Source organism: Salvelinus alpinus, chromosome 10 (genome assembly GCF_045679555.1).
Source record: "Salvelinus alpinus chromosome 10, SLU_Salpinus.1, whole genome shotgun sequence".
In the NCBI taxonomy this organism is placed as follows: Eukaryota; Metazoa; Chordata; class Actinopteri; order Salmoniformes; family Salmonidae; genus Salvelinus; species Salvelinus alpinus.
This window is the reverse complement of record NC_092095.1, coordinates 49,426,667-49,451,405: the sequence shown is the minus strand read 5'-3', so window position 1 is coordinate 49,451,405 and position 24,739 is coordinate 49,426,667. Positions and strand designations below refer to the sequence as shown.

At 43.7% G+C, this 24,739-nt stretch overlaps 1 protein-coding gene across 3 annotated transcripts in view; it reads right to left on the bottom strand.

The window, feature by feature from the left end:
* The window catches only part of LOC139532192 (von Willebrand factor D and EGF domain-containing protein), a 48,295-nt gene extending 28,315 nt beyond the window's left edge, over positions 1-19,980 (bottom strand). For all 3 annotated transcript variants that reach the window (XM_071329494.1, XM_071329496.1, XM_071329495.1), the window contains exons 1-17: positions 19,655-19,980; positions 13,134-13,318; positions 12,292-12,520; positions 12,031-12,096; positions 11,673-11,908; positions 9,754-9,843; positions 9,414-9,555; positions 8,683-8,912; positions 7,910-7,983; positions 6,911-7,058; positions 4,823-4,981; positions 4,037-4,239; positions 3,308-3,767; positions 2,902-3,180; positions 2,396-2,651; positions 1,139-1,275; positions 1-88 (exon numbers count right to left, since the gene is read on the bottom strand). The exon at positions 1-88 is cut by the window's left edge and continues 77 nt beyond it. In XM_071329494.1, coding sequence (XP_071185595.1) covers positions 1-88; positions 1,139-1,275; positions 2,396-2,651; positions 2,902-3,180; positions 3,308-3,767; positions 4,037-4,239; positions 4,823-4,981; positions 6,911-7,058; positions 7,910-7,983; positions 8,683-8,912; positions 9,414-9,555; positions 9,754-9,843; positions 11,673-11,908; positions 12,031-12,096; positions 12,292-12,520; positions 13,134-13,318; positions 19,655-19,754 — 3,082 coding nt within the window. In that variant the 5' untranslated portion in view covers positions 19,755-19,980. The remainder of the gene's footprint in view (positions 89-1,138; positions 1,276-2,395; positions 2,652-2,901; positions 3,181-3,307; positions 3,768-4,036; positions 4,240-4,822; positions 4,982-6,910; positions 7,059-7,909; positions 7,984-8,682; positions 8,913-9,413; positions 9,556-9,753; positions 9,844-11,672; positions 11,909-12,030; positions 12,097-12,291; positions 12,521-13,133; positions 13,319-19,654) is intronic.
* Positions 19,981-24,739: the final 4,759 nt, after the last annotated feature.

The following is a 24,739-nucleotide window of genomic DNA, read 5'->3' as shown; positions in this document are numbered from 1 at the left end:
AGGGGACGGAACAGTCTAAAGCCTTGGAGCTCAGGAAGGTAGCTCTGGTCCTCTGCTTCTCTCTCGGAACCCGGTCACCATTCAGGTACTAGAGGAGATAGATAGATAGATCACCATCAGAGCATGTGAATACTGTGTGTCTAATGTGTAATTACAATGTTGATCATGACTGACTCCCAGTCCTGTGGAGCAGTAGTTTGTTCGACCAACACACTATCACAGCTTATTGTGAAATAGACACAAATGACTTATTCGAAATTCGTGACAGGCACACGGAAAAGTTTTTACACACAAAAAAAAGAGTATTGCACAATTTTCATCACAACGCATTTTGTGTGTACTACATGATTGTCTTTCTTCATAACGCATTGGTGTACATTACACAAATTCCATTTTTTTGTGGCTAATGTTAGGTAGTCTAGCTAGGTGGCTAATGTTAGCTAGGCTAGGGGTTAAGGGTTAGGGGGTTTAGGGGTTAAGGTTAGTTAGCATGCTAGCTAAGTAGTTAACAGGTTACATTTAGGAGTTAGGATAAAGGGTTAAGGTTAGGGGAAGGGTTAGCTAACATGAAAAGTAGTTGCAAAGTAGCTAATTAGCGAAAATGGCAAAGTTATCTGTGATCAGATTTGAACACACAACCTTTGGGTTGGAAGACGTTCACGTTTTATGCCAACCCATCCTCCCTGACCAACCTCCCTCCTACCATTTCTGTCTTAAGTAACCTGCTGTCTTTATCTGTGATCGTAAACTGCATACCAAAAAAATATACAGTCCAATAAGCAATTTATGTCTATTTCACAATAATCTGTGATACTGGGTTGGTTAGACAGACCCATTCTCCCACCACCTTCTGCCTATTTACATAGCTGACATTGGAGTCCTGTTGTAAACTAGCAGTTTACCAGTCTGTCTGAGGGATGATTATACGGCCTACTGCAATGAGCCCCCCTCCTATGATAGGAAAATGGAATCTAGAGCACCATAGTTTTGCTGAACTCTTTCAATTAAAAAAATACTGATTTGGAGAGATTTCAGCACCCTGTCTTCTTTTTGTGTGTTCCCCACTCTGTTTACTACAGCAACACTTTGGGGTATGTCCTAGTATGACCGTGACGATCGTCTGAGTTCTTTCTCTCACCATCAGTCGTGTGAGGTGGCAGCCCAGGTTGGGAGAGTCGATGAAGCCGAGGCCGAAGACCCGGACGCTGCGACAGTCGAACGCTCTGATGTCACACAGGCCACTGTTCTCCAGGTCTGTCAGCTCCACGGGCTGACCTGGGGGTAGAGGAGAAAGGGATGAGAGGGGAGAGGAGAAGAGAGATAGATCGTCAGAGTTGAGGAACGACGGAGTGTAATAGGTTTAAGTGAGGAAGCTCCAAATAGAAAGACTCAATATGCAAGTCTAGTGCAATTACAAGCCCACTCGCTGACAAACCAAAATGGAAGATTCACCAATCCAAGGGCCCTCATGTATACATTACGTACGATGTGACAAAAATGGCACGTTGTCCTTGACTACAACACAGTTAGTAAAATCACAGAGACGGTCGCAATAAATATATCCCCAGCCAGACACAAAGTCATAGAATTGGGAGGTCATGTTCAAGTACATTGTCATGAAGCAGCACACTGTTTCATAATACCTGCCAGAATGAGTTTGACATTTGGAAAGAGTCACTTTGACTCTGTCTGCATAAAGTACAGTACTAGTGCGTCTGCCTCCTTTGATTCTAGTTTGATTCTACTTTCTACAGAAAACAATGTCATAAGTGATATTCAACTCTTGAAGTCGGTGGCATTTGCTTGGATAAGGTAAGATGCTATCCCCACAGCATAACAACAAACAATCAACGCAAAAGAGGAGACAATTCCCCTTCAATGTCCCCTCCTTGATCTGTGCTCTGGCCCAGGGGCAGACTTGATGCTCGCCTGTGATCAGTCGAGCTATTAGCTGGATTTATTGGCGCGCCCTGCCATATTCCCCTAGGACCCTGATCCCAGATCAGCTGCTATAAATCACACAACACACAGAGAGAGGTCACGGATGGATGCCCGGACCTCTACCTGGTGATAAACAGCATCCTACTATCTCCCATCTCTCAAGCAGGGTCTATGTTCCTACCAGAATAGGAGTACTGATCTAGGGTCAGTTTTGTCTTTTAGATTATAATTATATGGACCATAGGGACCTGATCCTAAATCAGCACTCCTTTGTGGATGTGGATTAGGATTACTCACTGTATCCAATATTAAAAATAACTTGAGAGTGCAGTAGTCTAATGTTGCAGACTTAACAACAACATGACCAATACGCTGATGAAATCCAATTTTAAGATAAGATGTTTTGACGCAAAATTATGCCCAATCTCTGAGCAGTTTGCAAGTGAATACTCACTGATAGCCAGACTGCAGTCGTAGAAGCTGTGGCCAGGATAGCATTGACAACCCCACTCAGTGCACTGGCCGTTCCCATTGCAGAAGTTGGGGCAGCGCAGTGCGGTGAGTACCGTCCCAATGATCCCCTCAACCCCCTCCATCCCAGCCCTGGACTCCCCCAGCTCCAGAACCCTCTGGGTCCGGTTCTCCAATAGCCTCCTCTCACACTCGTTCTCCAGGTAGTGCACCAGAGCCTCCTCCCAGGCCAGGTCATCCTACAACATCAAGTTCAGGAAGTTCAAGGTTAACTGCACTCACATTGCAGTCAATGGAAACTGAAATCCATGAGCATACTGTACAATTGGCTTAACAAAAGGGACCTAGCCAAGACCTATACTAACAAGTTACAAAATCAACAACGGTAGTGTCCGAAATGACACCATATTTCCTAGCCCTGTGGGCTCTGGTCAAAAGTAGTGAACTATATAAGGAATAGAGCGTCATTTCAGACACAAACAGAAATACCTTGAGCTGCAGGTCCAGGATGCACAGGTCCACTGCCTCATCCAGCCTCCGGCCAAGCAGCCCTCTACACACTGTCCCCACTGTGGAGTTCCCCAGGGCTAGCTGGCACACCTCCAGGGCCTTGACCGAGGTAAGCCCACTCGGGGTGGGCCACACAGGCTGGGCCACTGGTCGCTCTGCAGACAGGTGGTGGTCCTCAGGGAAGAAATAGGCTAAGCTCTCCAGGTCCGCTTGGCTCAGGGACTGAGAGGTGAAGATGGGCTGGAACTCATACAGCGCCTAATAATGACAATAGTAATAATAGCAATAATGACAATAATAACAATAAAGGGCCATTCAAATAAACTCAAGGACACTATACAACAAGAAAAACAGAAATAGAAGAAAAGATTCAAAGAATGAGCACCTGTCTCTTTGTCTTGGGCCTGTTGTCGTCTACGGGAACCAGGAAGTCTCTTCTGAGCTCCCTGTCAATATCTCTCTCACTCTTATCACCGTGGTCCCCAAAACCACCGTAGTCCACCATCTGGGAACTCGGCTGTTTGTGTATCTCCATAGGCAGAGCTGGCCCGTTCAGGATGGACACTCCCTGGTGGTCACTTTGTTCTGGCTCAGAGCTCCTAATGTACTCAGAGGTAGTGTCCACCCAGGGGAAGACAGAGGTGTAATCCACGTTGTCGTGAGACTGGCACTGGGCCTGGTGCTGGGGCGACGAGGGGTTAAAGTTATAGTGGCGATCGCCGGTGTGGCCCGTGGTGAAATGCAGAGACATGCTGTAGCCCTCCTGACACCGACAGAAAGGCCGTAGTTCCTCCACCTCCATTACAGGGGGCATGGTGTCAAATAAGCTCTCCCCCGCGGCTAGCCTGACACAAAGAAGAAACAGAGGGATACGGATCAGACAACGAGCTATCTCATCAGACTCTGAATTAGAGTAAGCCTTGGGGATAACACAGGATTTGAACAAGGCTTTATTTTCTCATGCCAGGTAAAATAGAAAAGGTAACCCAAGGTTGTTACGGAACAACAAAACAAACTAAATGACCAAAAGGAAAGGGGTGGGGGGGAATGTACACTGAACAGTTAGAAGCTCAGGGGACCCCTCTCAGATCTATATAGAATCATTAATAGTTACCTCCATTCCTCCACAAAGCGTTCTTGTTCAGTGCTCCCATAGGTGGTGCCATCAGGTCCATGGAAGTCGTTGTGACCGTTCCGGTCGAACGTCCCACAGAGTCCCGTGGTACTGCTGTAGTCCACACTGGGAGCTCTGATTGACAGGCTCATCCCCCAATCACTGATGTCCGCCCTCACAAAGGCCCCAGACGGAAAGATCAACTACAAAAAGGCATAAAAAGGGATAAACACGTCTGCTAAATGGCATATATTATTATATATTATAAAAGTAAGAGTTAACCTTTATTACACCCGATCTAACAGATCTTAATGCAAACTGCATATTATAGAAAGAGTTCAAGCATTGTTTTCTTGTGTGGATCAGTGTAGTACATAGCGGGACTCATCCAAACGACAACATCAAACTCCAAATCTTTCTATCTGGAGTCCTAATGTTGGACATTACATTACATCAATCGTAGAGTGTTGCAGATTGCCCCGAGCAGAAATGTGTTTTTCCATGACTTGTAAAAGTCGTTTCATTCAATATTGGGCTCAGTGGGCTCACAAACTCACACATCCCCAAACCTGTCTAGACAGTGAGGGAGGAAACAGCCCATAAAAGTGGCGTTAATGACTTTAGTAAATAGCTGACGCATACACAAAAATGCTTGTAGAGGTGCTGACTACCTGAGAAAAAACTGTACAAAAAGAAAGAAAGTCGCACAAGTGATATATGCTCCCAACAATTGAATGGGTAAACCTACTTGGTAAAAGTAATCACTTTAAATGAACCAATACCTACTGTAATTTTCTTTCCCTGGTGAGATTCATGGATCTTGATCCGATGCTGACTGGAGCCGCTGGTCCCTCTGGACCCACTGTTATATCCTCCCAGGTTCTTCAGAGAGAGCTGGGGCCTGGTCTCCTGAAGCTGACCGTTACACATGTCCAGCATGACCACCTTAAGGACCACAAAATAAAATAAGTAATTGACTGTATTGTGTTATCCTTATAGTTTTCTACTGTATTTACAAGCTGTATATATATATATATATATATATATATATATATATGCATTTCTTTAACCATAAAAGCGGCAACATATTTTTTGCTTAAAAGTGCCAATTGTAGTAATTTTTTTTACGCCAAATTGGTAATGATTGCAAAGAGACACTGTCTGCCAGAAAGTACCACAAGTAAACAGTTAAAATTCCCCAAAATAAGCATATATATAAAAAAAGTCATACATTTAGTCAAAATGTGATATTTCAAAATATACGTTTTGAATGTTTTTCATGTTTTAAGAGATATTTTGATACATTTTATCCATAGCCACTTGCTATGAACATTTGTCTGTTATTCATTCAAAGTGTTTCTGTGGTACAAATTGCCGATTGAGCCACCAAAATGGGTGATATAGGCGATATGGGCACCGGTGCCCATAAGACTTTTAGCTCTAACTCTGGAATGCTATGGGCTATCAACTCAGTTCAATTTGCATATCAAAGATGAGACTCTCAAATTGGTATCGAGATATTGAATGAAAGCTCATTTACGTTTTATTTATACTGGCTGCCACGCCCTCCCAGGGTACAAATCTGGGGTGGCTCCATAGCAAATCAAATCAAAAATGTATTATTAGTCACATGCGCCGAATACAACAGTGAAATGCCTACTTACGAGCCCCTAACGAACAGCGCAGTTTCAAAAAATACAGATAAGAATAAGAGATAAAAGTAAGACGTAATTAAAGAGCAGCAGTAAAAAATTACAATATATACAGGGGGCTGCCGGTACAGAGTCAATGTGCAGGGGCACAGGTTAGTTGAGGTAGTATGTACATGTACAGTAGGTAGAGTTAATTAAAGTGACTATGCATAGATGACAACAGAGATTGGCAGTGGTGTGGAGAGGGGAGGCGGGAGGGGCAATGCAAATATTCTGGGTAGCCATTTGACTAGATGTTCAGGATTCTTATGGCTTGGGGGTAGAAGCTGTTAAGAAGCCTTTTGGACCTAGACTTTGCGCTCCGGTACTGCTCGCCGTGTGGTAGCAGAGAGAACAGTCTATGACTAGGGTGGCCGGAGTCTTTGACAATTTTTAGGGCCTTCCTCTGACACCACCTAGTATAGAGGTCCTGGATGGCAGGAAGCTTGGCCCCAGTGATGCACTGGAACATTTGCTCTACCCTCTGTAGTGCCTTGCGGTCGGAGGCTGAGCAGTTGCCATACCGGGCAGTGATGCAACCAGTCAGGATGCTCTCGATGGTGCAGCTGTAGAACCTTTTGAGGATCTGAGGACCCATGCCAAATCTTTCTCCTGAGGGGGAATAGGTTTTGTCCTGCCCGCTTCACGGATGTCAAGGTGTGCTTAGACCATGTTAGTTTGTTGTTGATGTGGACACCAAGGAACTTGAAGCTCTCAACCTGCTCCACTGCAGCCCCTTTGATGAGAATGAGAATATCTATATATTTTCAGGGTACATGCATCTACCTCTGTGCCAAATTTGGTGCTTTTGTCACAAAGTTTACTATTGAGACATTTACAGCTTAGCCACGCACCACTAGTATACAAAAGAGTGATTATGTTTCATTCCTCCATTTGACCTCTGTTAGCACTTTTAGGGTTAATTTTCAAATAAATGAAATTAATCTATGAATCATTCATTCAATCAATAAGTGATTTCCTCAAAGCATCTTGCCTGATCAATGTGTAAATTGACGTGTTAAACTGTAGTGCTTTGTGTTTTATGTTGTAAATGTGTCTTTTTTATTAAACTTTTTGCACTGCTGTTTTGGACAGGTCTCTCTTGTAAAATAGATGTTTAATCTCAGTGAGACAAACTTGGTAAAATAAAGGTAAAATAAAAATAACAATTGAATCAATCAACCTCGTTTCCCTCCCTGGCCGCCACTCCACAGTTACAGGACACAGCGTAATGGCGGCTGCCACAGTCCCACTGACGAGCCTGGACCTCGAACGCTCGGTGGAGGCTCTTGTAGAGGATGAAGGTACCCGTCTGCTGGTTCTCATAGCGTCTGATGGGGAGAAACATGTCTTAAAACAGTGATGATAAATTGGACTGATATCACAGCTGTGATGTTCTTACTTAAAATACCAAAACAACATTTATGTATTGTGCATCTTGCTTGTGAAAATGTTTGTGACAATTTGTTAGAATTGAACATGCGCATCAAATAAGTTCAATTAAAGTTATTTTACTGGCAAGTTCAAATAAATGGTGAGACCAGACCTAGTTTCAAATAATTAGCGTATAAAAAACACTTTTCAATCTAATCAAGCAAAAAGGGTATTTCGATTATGGGATCTAGAGCTTGCATAAGTACGATGAAGGTGAAGCAATTATTTAAAAAATAATTAGAATTTAAAATGTTCTATCTATTTAGAAGGTTATGGACTGGTCCCCTTCGGACCTGTTCGGTCTGAAAAACATTTTTAACATATTTATCTCTGATTAGTGGGTGTTTTTTGCAATGTTTTCAAGTACCAGCTTTGACCAAACTCTCATGTAGTGACCTGTGAGAGGATAGTAAATAATAATAATTACAGTAAAGAACTTAATCAGTTAGCAGGAGGTGGAGTGGTGATTTAAATAGCTCTTCTTGATCATTAAAATCGGCCAAAAGAAGTGATGTGGGGGAAAATGCATAGTAAATGAGAACAATTTTTGAAACACACTGTATTTCAATGTACAAGAAGGTCTATTGTGGGGGACAAGAATGGGGATGTGAAATCGGAAGTCGGTACTCGTCTCCAAGTCTATATGTAACACACTAATATATAATAATAATATATGCCATTTAGCAGATGCTTTTATTCTGAGCAACAGAGGACACAGCATGCTAACCACCATGCCCCAGTTACCTACCTGCCATCCAATGTGATGATGTGTGGATCAGTCAGAGAGTAGCAGCTTGCAGTGGGAACATCTTGAACTGTGACCTGTAGAGGTATGAGGAACAAAGCTTAGCGTGACCCACTCTGGTCCTGCTGATTAAAGTGTCGGCAACAGCACAGGGCTTTCAAGTGTGTGTGTGTGTGTGTGTGTGTGTGTGTGTGTGTGTGTGTGTGTGTGTGTGTGTGTGTGTGTGTGTGTGTGTGTGTGTGTGTGTGTGTGTGTGTGTGTGTGTGTGTGTGTGTGTGTGTGTGTGTGTCTGAAAAACAGGCCGAAATGCTTTCATATCTCACTGGCTTAAACACAAAACACAGATGTGGCTAGCCTGTCTGCATGACTGGGTGATGACACAACAAAGGGGAAGTCGGGAGGTTTAGGAGGACACAACGGTTTTGCTACATGAGTAATGTTCAGACTTAGTTTAAAGGAAAGAGTGGAAGCCCACGTAGAAAAGCAGTGTGAGTGATTTGTCGTTGGTTCATAACAGTCTTCTCTTTAACCATGTAAACACTGTGGTGCTATGTCATGCAGACATTTACTGCAGTTCTGTTAGTGTTATAAGCAGCTGTTCTGAGGCTTACAGCTACATTATCTCTCGCTCTTTCGGACCTTGAGTGGGGTGGGGCTATAGCCCATCCGGACGCGGGGTTTGCGAAGAAAAGTGAATTAGAATATTCCAAAGTTCTAATTCCATTGTAGTGTTGTAATGTGCTCTAATTATATTTCTATGGGTCTCCCGGTCGGACCTTGAGGGGTGTGGGGCTGTATCCCCTCCAGAGGCGCGGTGCATCAGAGCGTGGCGTGGCGCTGAGTAGGCTGGGGCGGTTGCCGTCGCGGGTGAAGTCTGTGACGGCGGTGAGGGTGAGGCTGGCCCAGGCACACCCCTGGCTCCGGCTGCAGGCTGCAGTAGGCTGCAGCTCCACTTGGCAGGTAGACAGGGCCATGTTGGGGGCCTCCACGCTGGGATCCAGGCTGTCTGGGAGGGCAACAGGACACATAACAGTCTCTGGTTAGTAAATACCCCCACTGAGCTGCAAGACAGATAGCCTGAATATGAAATCAACCCCTAGCCACTAGATCTGAGAAAGGATTGGATGGGTGTAAACAAACAGGAAGTAATCACATGTTGAGTCTTTTGGTTTTAAACCTCTCTGGCACTAGTACAGTAAGCACTGGCTCACACAGTGGAGCTCCCGAGTGGTCTAAGGCACTGCATCTCAGTGCTAGAGGCGTCACTACAGACCCTGGTTTGATTCCAGGCTGTATAACAACCGGCCGTGATTGGGAGTCCCATAGGGCAGCGCACAATTGGCCCAGTGTCGTCCGGGTTAGGGTTTGGCCAGGTTAGGCCGTCATTGTAAATAAGAACTTGTTCTTAACTGACTTTCCTAGTTAAATAAAGGTTAAATAAAAGAAAGAAAGAAAAACAAACACAGAGATGTCATGTTTATGGAAATTAGGCTATTCTAATTCTCACCTGAGTCACGGACACTCAGAGTGAGAGTGACTCCACATGGTCGGCCGTGCTCTGTCCCGTAACAGGGGATAGGCAGTGTACTGTGGATGGTTACAGCATGCTCTTTACCATCCTCCGCAATGTGCAGCACATCTGGAACAAACTGCAGAGAGAGAGAGAGAGAGTACAGACACAGGTTCCTGGACAGACTGGGCTCAATGTTCATTTAATTTACAGCTCGCGGTGCAGTTCAGGAGGAGTTTAATGCTCAACAATGGATTATACACAATTTAGAGGTCAACCAACAACCATCCCAGCTTCAAACACATTCAGAGCGATTGCATCAGTCATGATGGTTTACCTTAATTCCAGCGTAGAAGCTCTCACTCTCTTTGGCCAGAGATTGTGTCCGGCTGGAGTTACCCAGGAACGTGGAAACACTGCAGGAGAACTGTAAAATAATCAGACGTTAATAATGACACAAGTAGCTACTATCAAGTGTTCACCTGGCAAGTCAGTGACAAAGCTATCTATAACACAAATGAAACAGCATTTTCAATATTTTCCCTTCAAAAAAGCACAAGGCATTAGGGTCATAAAAATGGTCGTTCTATTTTGTGTTGGCTTGTATGTGTAATTCATCCAAACATTTCACTGAGTCATATGGCGTGTAAACTACATGAGCAATGTGCTAGGGCTGGAGCCGTTGTGTGTTTAACTCAATCCCCAGTAAAGTAGTCACCCCTGATCTAGCCCAGCTGTGACATCAGCATGTGTGGAACAGAGCCTGATGAGTGAGGCCAGGCCTGCCTTGTACTGCACAGCTTGTCATGGATACACACAACTAGTATCGCACGCAGTATCCATCCACACATGGCTTCAAATGGCAGGGATATATGGTAATTTAGCAGACAAAGCGCTAACACAGTAATTGCTATCTGAAGTTTCAAGTTGTATTAGTCGTATACAGGATACACGTGGTATACACCGTCCAATGAAATGCTTACTTGCAGGTTCCTTCTCGACAATGCAACAACAATAAGAAATAAGAAAATATAAGAATACGAACATAAAGTAAATGGCTGAGTAGAATAGAATAAACATTTAAGCATAAGTATAATACAGGAAGGCACAATTTATAGTCCAATATTTACACGTGTATTGGGGAGGGGTGGATTTGGGGGCAACTGTTTAAACTGTGCAGTGTTAGCAATAGTATATAACAGTCTGGTAGCAGCAGTTGTGATGTGTGTGCAGGATAACAGCTGGAGGTCAGGAGTCTGAACCCTTTGGAGTTGGCACTAGTGTGAGGCAAAGGTGTGTGCTTGCGGTGGTCCTATTCATTGTCTTCCTCCTGTGTGTCACAACACTCCTGCACGGGCCAAATTTCTTAAGCCGCCTTGGGAAGTAGAGGCGTTGTTACACCCTCTTGACAACAGTGGTGATGTTGTTGCCAATCCTCACAGCCTGTGGTCTGCCGTTCAGGAAGTCCAGGATCCAGTTGCAGAGGGTAGTGTCCAGACCAAGGGCTCTGAGCTTGGTGACGAACTTGGAGGGAAGAATAGTGGTGAATGCTGAACTGTAGTCACGGAACAGCATTCTCACATACTTTAGGTGTTCCTCTAGTCCAGATGCCTTAGGGCCGTGTGAATAGCGATGGAAATGGCATCTTCCGTGGATCTGTTGGAGCGGTAGGATAATTGGAGTGGGTGCAGTGTGCCTGGCATGCTGGCCTTGACGTGGGCCATGACCAGCCTTTCGAAGCACTTTACGATTACAGGGGTGAGTGTGACAGGGCAATAGTCTTGGTTTTCTTGGGCACTGGGACTATGGTGGTCTCCTTGAAGCAAGTGGGGACTACAGCCCGTGACAGGGAGAGGTTGAAGATATCTAATATCTGTGTTAGAAGAAGAGCCTCAATGCCACATACCAGTTGCAAAGAAAGCATTTGATGGGAATCATGTGAAAGAGTCCTCGCAGCAATTAAAAGTAAGAAAGACCAACCCTAAACTGAGTCTGATGTATTCCTCTACCCTTCCTGACCTCCTTTCTCTTCCCTGACAATCTGACATACCTTCTTCTATTCTTTTTTTCTACATGTTGAACCCCAGTCAGAAAGGTCAAAAGGTCAACAGGATCCATCCATTGGTTAAGCCACCAAAGATGGTCAACACCCAATCCCCCATCACACAAACGCACGCACGTAAGCTCACTCACACACACACACACACGCACGTACACACACACATCCACATACACACGTCTGGTAGGCATTATTACCGTCTCCCCCAGTCTGAAGTGGACTCCGTCCATCTCCACCAATGAGAAGGTCTCCATGATAAAATCTTTCCTGATCTCCACCTTCATATTGGATGCCAGGTGTCGGGCCCAGACCACCAGATAACCCAAGGGGAGTCCCGAGGTCTTCACCCCACTGAAGGTGCATCGCAGGTGGACACTGCTGCCCACCAGCTCTGGGATGATCACAGGCTTGTAGGATAATGCAGGGAGACTTGCTGAGCAAGGGAAAGACGAGGGATGAACAAGAAGCTGATATCAAGGACCAACCAGACATGATTAAATAAAGAATCACAATAAATGTGAATAACATTTCTATGAGCTTGTTGTGGTTGTTTACCTTTGCATTGCCCATTGACTTCCACCTCACCCGTGGGGCATAATTTAGGTCCAAATTCTGATATGACTAAAAACAAAACAAATACAGTTGATTTTTTTTATTTCCTCAATTCCACTATGTACTTAAAGGCTTTAGACCAGAGTGAACAAATAGATCAACAGACATATCTTAAGGCTAATAACAAATTCCAAATTCCAGCGAAGCAGTCACCCATACATCCCATCACACCAAACCGACAGTGATTCTGTAATTCTAATTCACCTTTGGCACAATATCCCATACACCCCTGGGTGGGCTGCAGGTAGTACAGGAGAAACTCCCCACAGTTGCGTACTGAGATGGGGATGCGGAAGAGGCAGCAGTCCTTGGTGCTCCCGTGGAAGAACTGCCAGGTGGCACAGGCCGAGAGCTGGCGGACCTCCCCTGGGCGGGGCAACGAGCTATCAGTGAGAGACAGCCACACAGGCGCCTGGGTGCCACATCTGTTCATCTGGAGAGAAGACAATGACCCGTATTTACAAAGCATCTCAGAGTAAGTGCTGATCGAGGATCAGTTTTGCCTTTTAAATTGTAATGGATATGAGGGGGGACCTGATCCTAGATCAGCATTCCTACTTTGAGACGCTTTGTGAAAAAGCTTCCACCTGTTCTGTAGCTACTCATTATACAGTTTACACTCAACTTTTCACTGTCAACAAAAAGCAAACGCAAAAAGCAAAAAGCAAAAACCAAACACAGCTGTATTGAATGAGATCAGTTGTATGGGCTCATTTACATGGAAATGAACCATGTAATTCATGCCTTGCATTGGTAACTACAGTTTGGATGTTTATAAAGAATAATCCTTATAATTCTCATAATACACCACACTTTAAATATTGGATGCACAACATGTTCCATCATGAAAACCACTTGATTAAGTACAGTATCTCCTGTAGTGGACAACGTAATTCAAGAAAATCCCTTGCACTGTGAAGAGTTAATCATAGTTTTGCCTGTATCATTTATGCAAATGGTAAATAAAACAGGCCCTAAAATGGAGCCTTGTGGAACCGCTTTACACACTAGGGGCAAGACGGCATGGTTTAACAGCTGTAGCTTACTTCCACACAGCTGGTGGGCATCTCTGCAGGCTTGTTGTTAATGCTGAAGCGGTACCATCCTGGGGAGAGGGAGTGATCACAGATCAGGTCCTGTATGGCGGTGTTCTGCAGGTCACTGGAGTCAAAGTCCACGCTGCGATACGGGTTTCTCAACATGCGGTATCCTCCCGGGTAACACTCTGGAGCTGGGGGAGGCAGAAGGACAAAGTTAGTAAGAAAACACGTTACATTCACAGGATACATTTTAATTTTAAGATTAATATTTTTGTAATATAAGTCTTTCTGGGTAGTTACTGTGATGTCAACCTGGACTGTGGAGGGAGGAAGGGAGGGTTGGAGGGAGGGAGGGAGGGAGTGAGGAAGGGAGGGTTGGAGGAAGGGAGTGAGCAGGGCATGGTACCAAAAAAAGGTAGCAAAATATGTAATTCCAGTGGCTGTATAACTTCAGTCAGTTCCTTAAACTGTGGAACTAGAGTTAATTTACTGTAACGTTCAGAGGGAGAGATGAGGAGGGTATATTCAAACAGGTAAAAATAACACACATTCATTTACCTAATTCCCCTCCTTTCTAAACTCACCCCTGGAGGGTTAGACAATAAAGCCAGCGATCCATGACAGGGTCTGAACATAGCTCGCAGCTGAAGGCTAAAAATGGAGAGAAAATGACTTTAAAGTCAGACCTCTCACATCCCATGTCTATTCAAGTGTCAAAGAACCTGCACCAATATCACACTTCCCTGTCTGTAAATTGAAAATGGGTCAAAACGACTAGGACTTCAGGATATCAGTCAGAGCTATGACGGAGGAATAGGAAGGCCTTACTGCGTTTCTACCTAATGACGAGCATACTTTGGAAATCCTACCTTGGTGACTACATTATGAAATCTATGTTGAATGATCAATTACAAAACATGGCATGTAGCACATGTCTTACAGTATCCCCAAATGACGTGACATATTTCGCATCATTTGGATCCAGCAACAGTCTGCCCCCCTGGGCTAATGATGAAGGTTTGTCCTGGGGTGAGAGTTCTCTAGAGACTATTTATGAGGTTACCTCCCTACCGCGCTGTAAACTCTGTTAAAGGCCAATTTGACTAGGTTTACCCAACAGCAACAGCCTCTCCTTTCCTCTCCTCTGGAAAACATGGCTGTTTGGAAAACCTTTGACCTTAGTGCTTGGAGAGAATTAGTTCCCAGACACAGACACAGACACGGTGTAAAGCTTCCACACGAGGTGTGTGTATGCAGAGAGATAGAGGATTTGTAAATACAACACATTTGGACGGCAAGGAAATATAATACACATTTTCAGTGCGGCCCTCTGGACCTTGTTGAAGACTGAATGTGGCAAAATGAGTTAGACACCCCTACTATATGGAGTAACTTGGTTGGATGGAATTTGGTATTTGGTATTTTATTAGGATCCTCATTAGATATTGCAAAAGCAGCAGCTACTCTTCCTAGGGTACACACAAAACATGAAACATGACATAATACAGAACATCAATAGACAGCTCAAGGACAGAACTACATAAAAAATGTTTTAAAGCACATGTACTGTCACCTACATATCAATGCATACGCACAAACTATCTAGGTCAAATAGGGGAGAGGCGTTGTGCCGTGAGGTGTTGCTTTATCTGTTTTTTGAAACCAGGTTTGCTGTTTATTTTAGCAATATGAGATGGAAGGAAGTTCCATGCAATAAGGGCTCTATATAATACTGTACGCTTTCTTGATTTTGTTCTGGATTTGGGGGCTGTGAAAAGACCCCTAGTGGCATGTCTAGTAGGGTAAGTGTGTGTGTCAGAGCTGTGTGTAAGTTGACTATGCAAACAATTTGGGATTTCCAACACATTCATGTTTCTTATAAAAAGAAGTGATGCAGTCAGTCTCTCCTCAACTCTTAGCTAAGAGAGACTGGCATGCATAGTATTTATATCAGCCCTCTGACAATGAAGAGAAAAACGTGCCTCTCTCTTCTGTGCCAGTTGCAGCTTAACTAGGTCTTTCCTTGAAGCACTGGACCACATGACTGGACAATAATCAAGATTAGACAAAAATAGAGCCAGCAGAACTTGCTTTTTGGAGTGTGGTGTCAAAAAAGCAGAGCATCTCTTTATTACGGACAGACCTCCCCCCATCTTTCCAACCATTAAATCTATATGTTTTGACCATGAGACTTTACAATCTAAGATAATGCCAACTAATTTAGTCTCCTCAACTTGTTCAACAGCCACAATATTCATTACCAGATTAAGCTGAGGTCTAGAACTTAAGGAATGATTTGTACCAAATACAATGCTCATAGTTTTAGAGATGTTCAGGACCAGTTTATTACTGGCCACCCATTCCAAAACAGACTGCAACTCTTTGTTAAGGGTTTCAGTGACTTCATTAGCTGTGGTTGCTGATGCATATATGGTTGAATCATCATCATACATGGACACACATGCGTTGTTTAATACCAGTGGCAGGTCATTGGCCAAAATAGAATAGAGTAGAGGGCCTAGAGAGCTGCCCTGCGGTACACCACACTTTACATGTTTGACAATAGAGAAGCTTCCATAAAAGAAAACCCTTTGAGTTCTATTAGATACATAGCTCTGAATCTACGATATGGCAGAGGTTGAAAAGCCATAACACATAAGCTAAGACTTCATCCAAAATGGCACCCTTTTCCCTACATAGTGCAATACTTTTGACCAGAGCCCTACAGACACGTACATTATATAGAGAATAGGGTGCCATTTTAGACACAGAGTAGGTGACACACAACAACAGGCTCCCCATCATGATCTGACCTATGACCCCAACCATGGTGCTGCTAGTGAAAGAATGCTCTGTTGTCTCATGAGGAGATGGCCATCAGAGTCCATTCTCAGGGCAGTTGTTTAGTGGTTTAACTCTCTGGCTACACACACACACATGCACAAATGCACACACACATACAGGCGCACGCACACATGTACGCACTCACCAACACACACGCCGTGCTGTGGTGAACTGAAGGGTCAGGGCCCATTCTTTGATTGATTTGTTGTGACAACTCTGCTGAAGGAGCAAATTGGATGTGGGAGAGGAGAAACACCAAGGAACTAGTGCTTACTTCCCCTAATGGTATAACTACTAGTCCCCTGCACTGTATAACCCAATTACTCAAAACCTTTGAGTAAACCTGTTGCACTTAAAAGGATACTTCAGAATTTTGGCAATGTGGCCCTTTATTTACTTCCCCAGAGTCAGATTAACTCGTGGATACCATTTTCTTATGTCTCTGCGTACAGGCAGTTTGAAGGAAGTTGCTGACTTGCGGTAGTGCAATTGCTAACTAGCGTTAGCATACTTACTGGAAGTCTATGGTATCTGCTAGTTCATACTATTAGTTCATACGCCACTGTGATATACAATAAAGACATGACAACAAAAAGACAACAGTCAGTCAGTGGCGGAATAAGTTGAACTAAACATACAACACCGGAGAGCAACATCTGTCCGGTGAAGTCCACCAAGCAAATATTGCATGTAACAAACAGTTATATGAACTACAGAATGGTCAAGCAACTTCATGTTTTCGAAAGTTTACTGAACAGCTACTGATTTATAGCCGCGGAGTTTACCGCAAGTCAGCACAAAGACAACGGGAGCACTGCCTCTGCTATTCCAGCAACATTTCAACTTAAACACTTAAACATCATCAAATCAACAAGGCTATATATGCTTAGTTTAATACACTGAAAACAAACTTAAAGATACCAAAAATGACTTAGTCCAATCAATGTTGCTAAGTGTCATGTGGCTCTCCATGGTTCTCTTTCTCTCTCTCTGAGTGTGTGTGTGCAAGTAAAACACATTTTTGGGACTTACCCTACTTAGCTAATGCCGTCCTCTCTTTCATGTTGGCAAAACGGTCTATGGGCTCTGTATGCTTTTAGTTTTAGTTTTCAGAGGCTACCTAGCTGAAATGCTTGCTACCCTAACTACCTCGCATGGGCAACAATGAACCAGCTAAGTTAGTTAGCTAGTTAACGTGAGACTACTAGGCTACATCTATCCTATATATTGAACTTCAGTTGTGGCACAATATATGAATTTATGGTTAGATCAGAATTTCCGTCATAATAATTGGCCTGTACAGAGAATTAAGTCAAAACCACAAGTCCAAATTAGTGTGAAACCAAATCCAAACTGGCTCCCCTTGGGGGCAATTTGCTGCAGCAGGACAAACCACAGTTGAGGTCAGCTCAACGCTGATTGGCCAGTTATTATTTTTCATCAAGGGAGGATTCTCAAATGGGATCAATCAATCAAATGCTGTGGTGGCAACGTGTCATACTCTTTTGTTCCAGAAAGCATCAGATTCATGGGTAACACATACTGAGACTCAGGGGCGCAATTTCCCTCACTCTGATGATTTCTCTGATGAGATTCAGCCACATGCGAATTGATAGAAAATGATGAAAACACAGAGACTAAATATAAATATTTTTTATTTGTCAAATATTTTGGGAACCCTGGCTTCCCTTGGTAGCCATGAATACATGCCAGTGAAAACAGATAGAGTCACTGTGACCCTGTAGGGTGCCTCTTTGAGTTGTATCAGCTTGAACATTCTGAGTAATGCCCCCACAAAGCCACTTCTCAAATATAATTTCCCAGTGTGCCTTGCCTTTTTGAGTGAATTGTAGAGTTACCACCCATGACTGTATTTGTTAGTGACAGAGACATAGCTGCTGAATTCATTCATTTTCAGTCCTCTGGCCTTCACCGAGTGAGTTCCTAGGCGAATGTTATCATTATAATGAAACACTATTCAGTATAAATCTCATATGGCCTTATTTTTTATCACAATACAGTGCCCTGAAACTCATGGTTTAAAGGCCACATCAGGTCTGCAAGTAGGGTTGCAAAATTCCATACATTTTCCCAAAATTTCCAGATTTTCAAAAAATATGGATGAAGGATTTCCAGGAATCTCCCAACCGAAAGTTCTGGAAAACCTCTGAAATTTACCAGAGTTTTGCAACCCTACCTGCAGGTCACATTATGCTGGCTTGCAAAGTGACGTGTATTCACCCACAAACTGCATTCATAATGACTGCCAGGGTTAGGAACAGTGTGAGGGGACTACCTAAGCCATTTATATTGAAACAACCATTTCAGTAACGCGTGCAAAAAAATCGAACTAAATAGCATGTGTAGCATAAGTTATTTCATCAATCACTTAATGTACATGCAAAAACACAGATATTAAATACAATTCACAAAAATCTACCTGCAATAGCGCATGCTAGGAAAAAAAGTACATTTGTTGTCATAACTTAAAAATATAAGTACCACACAAACAACTTAAACAATAATGATTTTTTATTTACTTTGGGTTCAATTTACTAGAAGTTTTTGAGTAAAAAATGCCTTGGGGCTTACAGTGTTGGGGAGAAAACGTCCAACTCCGAGTCTACAATTGTCTAAGTTTAAAATGCCATTCATTACTTGATTCACAATCTAACAGCGGCATTCATGTATGTACTGTCTGTTCTGTACTGTCCCACATAGGCTATATTTATAATGCTGTATTGACATTGTTTTAATGTTGTATTACTGGTTACATAGTTACAATCCTGTAAAGCTGCCCCCGACAAAACTCCTTATGCATATCTACTTATCTACTTGTTGGCTGGTGGTGAGTGACAGGTATGCAAGGCTTTAGAACTAGACACCAAATGACACAGCCACACAACCTCTAATTGTGTCCTCCTCGGCAACTGGCTACAGTGCCAAGTTCTCCAGCAGCTTGCATTTCTAAAACACTTAGGCCTACAGTATTATGCATTATATACAACTTACATTATAGGCCTACTGTAAGAAAGAGACCTTAGCAACACAGTGCCAATTTCTCCAGCTGGTTTTATTTCTAGAACACTTATAATAATAGGGTCCAGTGCATTATTATGTAAGGTGTCAAAGCATAACAATAGCCATAGACCTATACAGAACTATACCATACTATACTATGATTGTTTAACAGTATTTAATTTAGAAGTAGAACAACAAAAGGCTGGTTTAGGTACCAAGGGAGACATTTGTTCCACCTCCCCCAAAAGCAATCCAGACTGTAACTGTATGGCTATAATGATTTTCAGCCCTGCTATATTGTCTGCGGATGTGTCCAATACACTGCTGCTTTCTTACCATATGGTCCATACCGCCATACCACACTGCCTTAAATCTGATGCAGCTGTCTGACAATGGAAAAGTTTGAGGAAATGTTCTGATCCTCTCAAGTCTTATCTATGAATTTTTGTTATGAAAAAGTATCTGGAGGAGTGAAAGAACACTGAAAATACACGTTGTATTATTCCCTCGATCATAATAAATAATCAAACTGCAAAGCTCTCATCAGTCAACAATTGTGCGCTAAACTAAATTGTGTTATCTTCCTTTTTTATTAAGGACAATAGTCGAGGCATTCACCTCTTACTGTACTTTTTTAAAACGTTATGATTTATTCGACTTACCTAACTGGGCAAGCGCTCTCAACTGCATCAAACAGAGAAACACAATGCGCAGATATCCCGGGACTGACGCATGTGAGAGGCTGCAAACTGCGCAATCCATAGTAGCGGTTCACAATTTCACCGAAGGAAAATATGCCACAAATCTTCACAGATGTTAGATCCCATTTGAGAATCCTCGAAAGTTTTCCAAATGTTCTTGAGTGACGGAATAGTTATCGTTTAGTTGTTTCAGAGCATCGGTTCAGAACCGTGGCTCCTCAGATTGTATTAAAGGTTGATCCGTGGGTAGTTCTAGAGCGTTCTTTTCTTTTCAACCAACTTTTCCAATCAAGACACAACAAGTTGCTCAGTCTTACTAGGAGGAGGGGGTACAGCACATCCCGCCTTCAAGTCCCCATACCCTTGGGGTGTAGGTGGACCCTCTTGAAGAATCCATACTGTAACAATAGTCTTTGGCAAATTCAACACCTCCTTGACCAACAGGGACAAAAGCCTCAAATATTTTTGTGGGATATCTACACTCTTTTTGTGAATAGAAAAGTTATTACGGTTATACTATAATATAGAAAATGATAATTTACCAATTTATGATATTAGCTCAATGATCATTCAAATAATGTAAATTGATTCCAGCTTGTTGGTTTGATCTCAAAACTGATTTAGCCCACTGAGCTAAAGTCTAGACATTCATTCTGGGAACTAACATGAGTCTTGGGAACTATTCCCACATGCTCATTTTTCCATCTGATTTAGAATGCTACAGCTATGTTGTTTATTCTCACTCTGACTGACCAGCCAATAACACTGTAATCCCCTAAATGTATGTGAGCAGAATAAGCCCTTTGCCGCCTGGAGAGAGAGATAGGTTCGTTGCACTGTCGATGCTGTGCCACAGAATGTGGCTCTGTCCCAATTTATAGTCATTGCTTTGTCCAGATGCCATCTATTAGACTTGGCTTGCCCTCATTCTAGCCTGCTCTGGAAGTAGAGCTGGGACTCTGCTGAATGGCATGGCCCTGCTACGACCCTGCAGTGGCTCTGGATTCTCCCAGCCTCCCCCAGACAGATGCCCTGGATTAATGGTTGGAGACAGTGGCCTGGGGTGGTCTAGCAGTCACTGTGCAGCCAACGAAGCACACATGTATGCCGGTGCCAGGATGGGTTCAGCTGTCCCACACGATCTCTGTCCAATAAACGTAGAACAAATACAGTATGGAGGGAAAGGGGTTGGAGACATACTGAAGGGCAGGTGCCTCCCTCTTCTTCCGTCTGCCTCAAATCCGATTCCACAGACAGACTACCATGAGTCTGAAGTTGTGTCCAGGCAGTCTCCCTTAGCCAGATGCTACATGCCCTGTCTTAAGGGTGACAAGCTGGAAGGCAGGTGCCAACTTCCCCTCCTGTCTGCCTCTGGATGACCCATCCTGGATGGAAACAGGACGAAAACATGCCTGGACTACCTGAATCAGAATTTCTTTTTTTGTTGCAAATTGGTTTGTTGGCACAGCGGTTTAAGGCGTTGTATTGCAGTGCTAGAGGCATCACTACAGACCCGGTTCGATCCCAGGCTGTCTCGCATCTGTCCGCGACCGGGAGACCCATGAGGCGGCGCACAGTTTTTGGCCGGCCAGGATGTCCTTGTCCCATCGCGCTTGAGCGACTCCTTGTGACTTTGGTCGCCAGCTGTACGGTGTTTCCTCCGACATATTGGTGTGGCATACAGGCTAAGCGAGCAGTGTGTCAAGAAGCAGTGCGGCTTGGCGGGGTCGTGTTTCGGAGGACGCATGGCTCTCGAGCTTCGCCTCTGCAGCGATGGGACAAGACTGTAACTACCAATTGGAAATTGAGGGGAAAAATGTTTGTTTGTTAAGAAATGTGACCCAGGAGCCACCCTCCTGTCTGCCTCACCCAGGCCTGGATTCAACAGCTCTACCATGAGTCAGACTATATACCTAACAGCCTATCTACCATGGGTCGTCCCAAATGGCACCCTATTCCCTACATAGTGCACAACTTTTGACCAGGGCACATAGGGCTCTGGTCAAAAGTAGTGCACTATATAGGAAATAAGAGGCCATTTGAGACACAAGCCTTGAGTCAGACGTTGTGTATTTCTTTATCCGTTATTTTACCAGGTAAGTTGACTGAGAACACGTTCTCATTTGCAGCAACGACCTGGGGAATAGTTACAGGGGAGAGGAGGGGGATGAATGAGCCAATTGTAAACTGGGGATTATTAGGTGCCCGTGATGGTTTGAGGGCCAGATTGGGAATTTAGCCAGGACACCGGGGTTAACACCCCTACTCTTACGATAAGTGCCATGGGATCTTTAATGACCTCAGAGAGTCAGGACACCCGTTTAACGTCCCACCCGAAAGACGGCACCCTACACAGGGCAGTGTCCCCAATCACTGCCCTGGGGCATTGGGATCTTTGTTTAGACCAGAGGAAAGAGTGCCTCCTACTGGCCCTCCAACACCACTTCCAGCAGCATCTGGTCTTCCATCCAGGGACTGACCAGGACCAACCCTGCTTAGCTTCAGAAGCAAGCCAGCAGTGGTATGCAGGGTGGTATGCTGCTGGCGATGTGACGCTGATGTGAGCAGGTCATTGGGTCAAAGACGAGATGAAGCCTAATAGAAAGTTGACTGTCCTGGAGCAGGCTTTACTGGGATTGCTGCTAATCTTTACTACTTTTGCTGAATGTGGACTTCACAAGTCTGGTAATACTCACTGCTGCTGTTGTGGACTTGAGTCAGCCAGTGAGGATGGAATAAATGGATGACAAACTGATGTTCTGAATAATGGGTTAATTGAAGCAGTGTTCAACATGGTCTGATACAGTGGTGGAAAAAGTACCCAATTGTCATACTTGAGTAACAGTAAAGATACCTTTAATAGAAAATGACTCAGGTGAAAGTGAAAATCAACCAGTAAAATACTACTTGAGTAAAAGTCTAAAAGTACTTGGTCTTAAATATACTTAAGTATCAAAAGTTTATATAATTGCGAAAATATAAGTATCAAAAGTAAAAGTATAAATCATTTCACTTGTATTAAGCAAACCAGATGGTACGATTTACTTGTTTTGTTTTATTTACGGATAGGCAGGGGCACACACCAACATTCATCATTTACAAACTAAGCATTTGTGTTTAGGGAGTCCGCCAGATAAGAGCTAGTAGGGATGACCAGGGATGGTCTCTTGATAAGTGTGTGAATTAGACCATTTTACTGTCTTGCTAAGCATTCGAAATGTAACAAGTATTTTTGGGTGTCAGGGAAAATGTATGGAGTAAAAAGTACATTATTTTCTTTCGGAATGTAGTGGAGTAAAAGTAAAAGTAGTCAAACATATTAATAGTAAAGTAAAGTACAGATACCCCCCAAAAACGACTTATTTTTACTTAAGCACTTTACACCACTGGTCTTATAGTAGGTTATATGGACTTATAGTAAAAGTAAATACTGTTCTTTCAATGACAAAGACTGATCAGTTGAATTCAAATAAAATACAATAAAGTGTATTTGTCACATACACGTGTTTAGCAGATGTTATTGTGGGTATAGCGAAATGCTGGTGTTTCTAGCCCCAACAGTGCAGTAATATCTAACAAGAAATATCTAACAATTTCACAACACAACACACAATACATACAACTCTAAAGTAAAGGAATGGAATTAAGAATATATAAACATTTGGGTGAGCAATGTCAGAGCAGCATAGTGTAAGATATAGTAGAATACCATAGAATACAGTATATACATATGAGATGAGTAATGCAAAATATGTAAACATTATTAAAAGTTACTAGTGTTCTATTATTTAAGTGGCCAGTGATTTCAAGTCTATGTGTATAGGGAAGCAGCCTCTAATGTGCAAGTGATGGCTATTTACCAGTCTGATGGCCTTGAGATATAAACTGTTTTACAGTCTCTTGGTCCCAGCGTTGATGCACCTGTACTGACCTCGCCTTCTGAATAATAGCGGGGTGAACAGGCAGTGGCTCGGTTAGTTGTTGTCCTTGATGATCTTTTTGACCTTCCTGTGACATCGTATGCTGTAGGTTGTCCTGGAGGGCAGGTAGTTGGGCAGACCGCACCACCCTCCGGAGAGCCCTGCGGTTGCGGGCGGTGCATTTGCCGTACCTGGCGGCCATACAGCCCATCAGGATGCTCTCAATTGTGCATCTGTAAAAGTTTGTGAGGGTTTTAGGTGCCAAGCCAAATTTCTTCAGCCGCCTGAGGTTGAAGAGGTGCTGTCGCGCCTTCTTCACCACACTGTCTGTGTGGGTGGACCATTTCAGAACTTGAAGCTTTCCACCTTCTCCAGAGCCCTCACCTCCTCCCTGTAGGCTGTCTTGTCATTGTTGGTAATCAGGCCTACTACTGTTGTGTTGTCTGCAAAGTTGATGATTGAGTTGGAGGCGTGTGTGGCCACGTAGTCATGGGGGAACCGGGAGTACAGGAGGGGGCTGAGCACGCATCCTTGTGGGTTACCCCAGTGTTGAGGATCAGCGAAGTGGAGGTGTTGTTACCTAATTTCACCAGCTGGGGGTGGCCCGTCAGGAAGTCCAGGACCCAGTTGAACAGGGCGGGGCACAGACCCAGGGCCTCGAGTTTAATGATGAGCTTGGAGGGATACTAGGGTGTTGAATGCTGAGCTATAGTCAATGAACAGCATTCTTACATAGGTATTCCTCTTGTCCAGATGGGGTAGGGCAGTGTGCAGTGCAATGGTAATTACATCATCTGTGGAACTAATGGGGAAGTAAGCAAATTGAAGTGGGTCTAGAGTGTCAGGTAAGATAGAGATGATATGATCCTTGACTAGTCTCAAAAGCACATGATGACAGAAGTGAGTGCTACGGGGCGATAGTCATTTAGTTCAGTTACCTTTGCTTCTTGGGTACAGGAACAATGATGTGGGGACAGCAGACTGGGATAGGGAGAAATTGAATATGTCCATTAACACTCCAGCCAGCTGGTCTGTGCGTGCTCTGAGGATGCGGCTAGGGATGCCATCTGGGTCGGCAGCCTTGCGAGAGTTAACCCGCTTAAATGTCTTATATCGGCCACAGAGG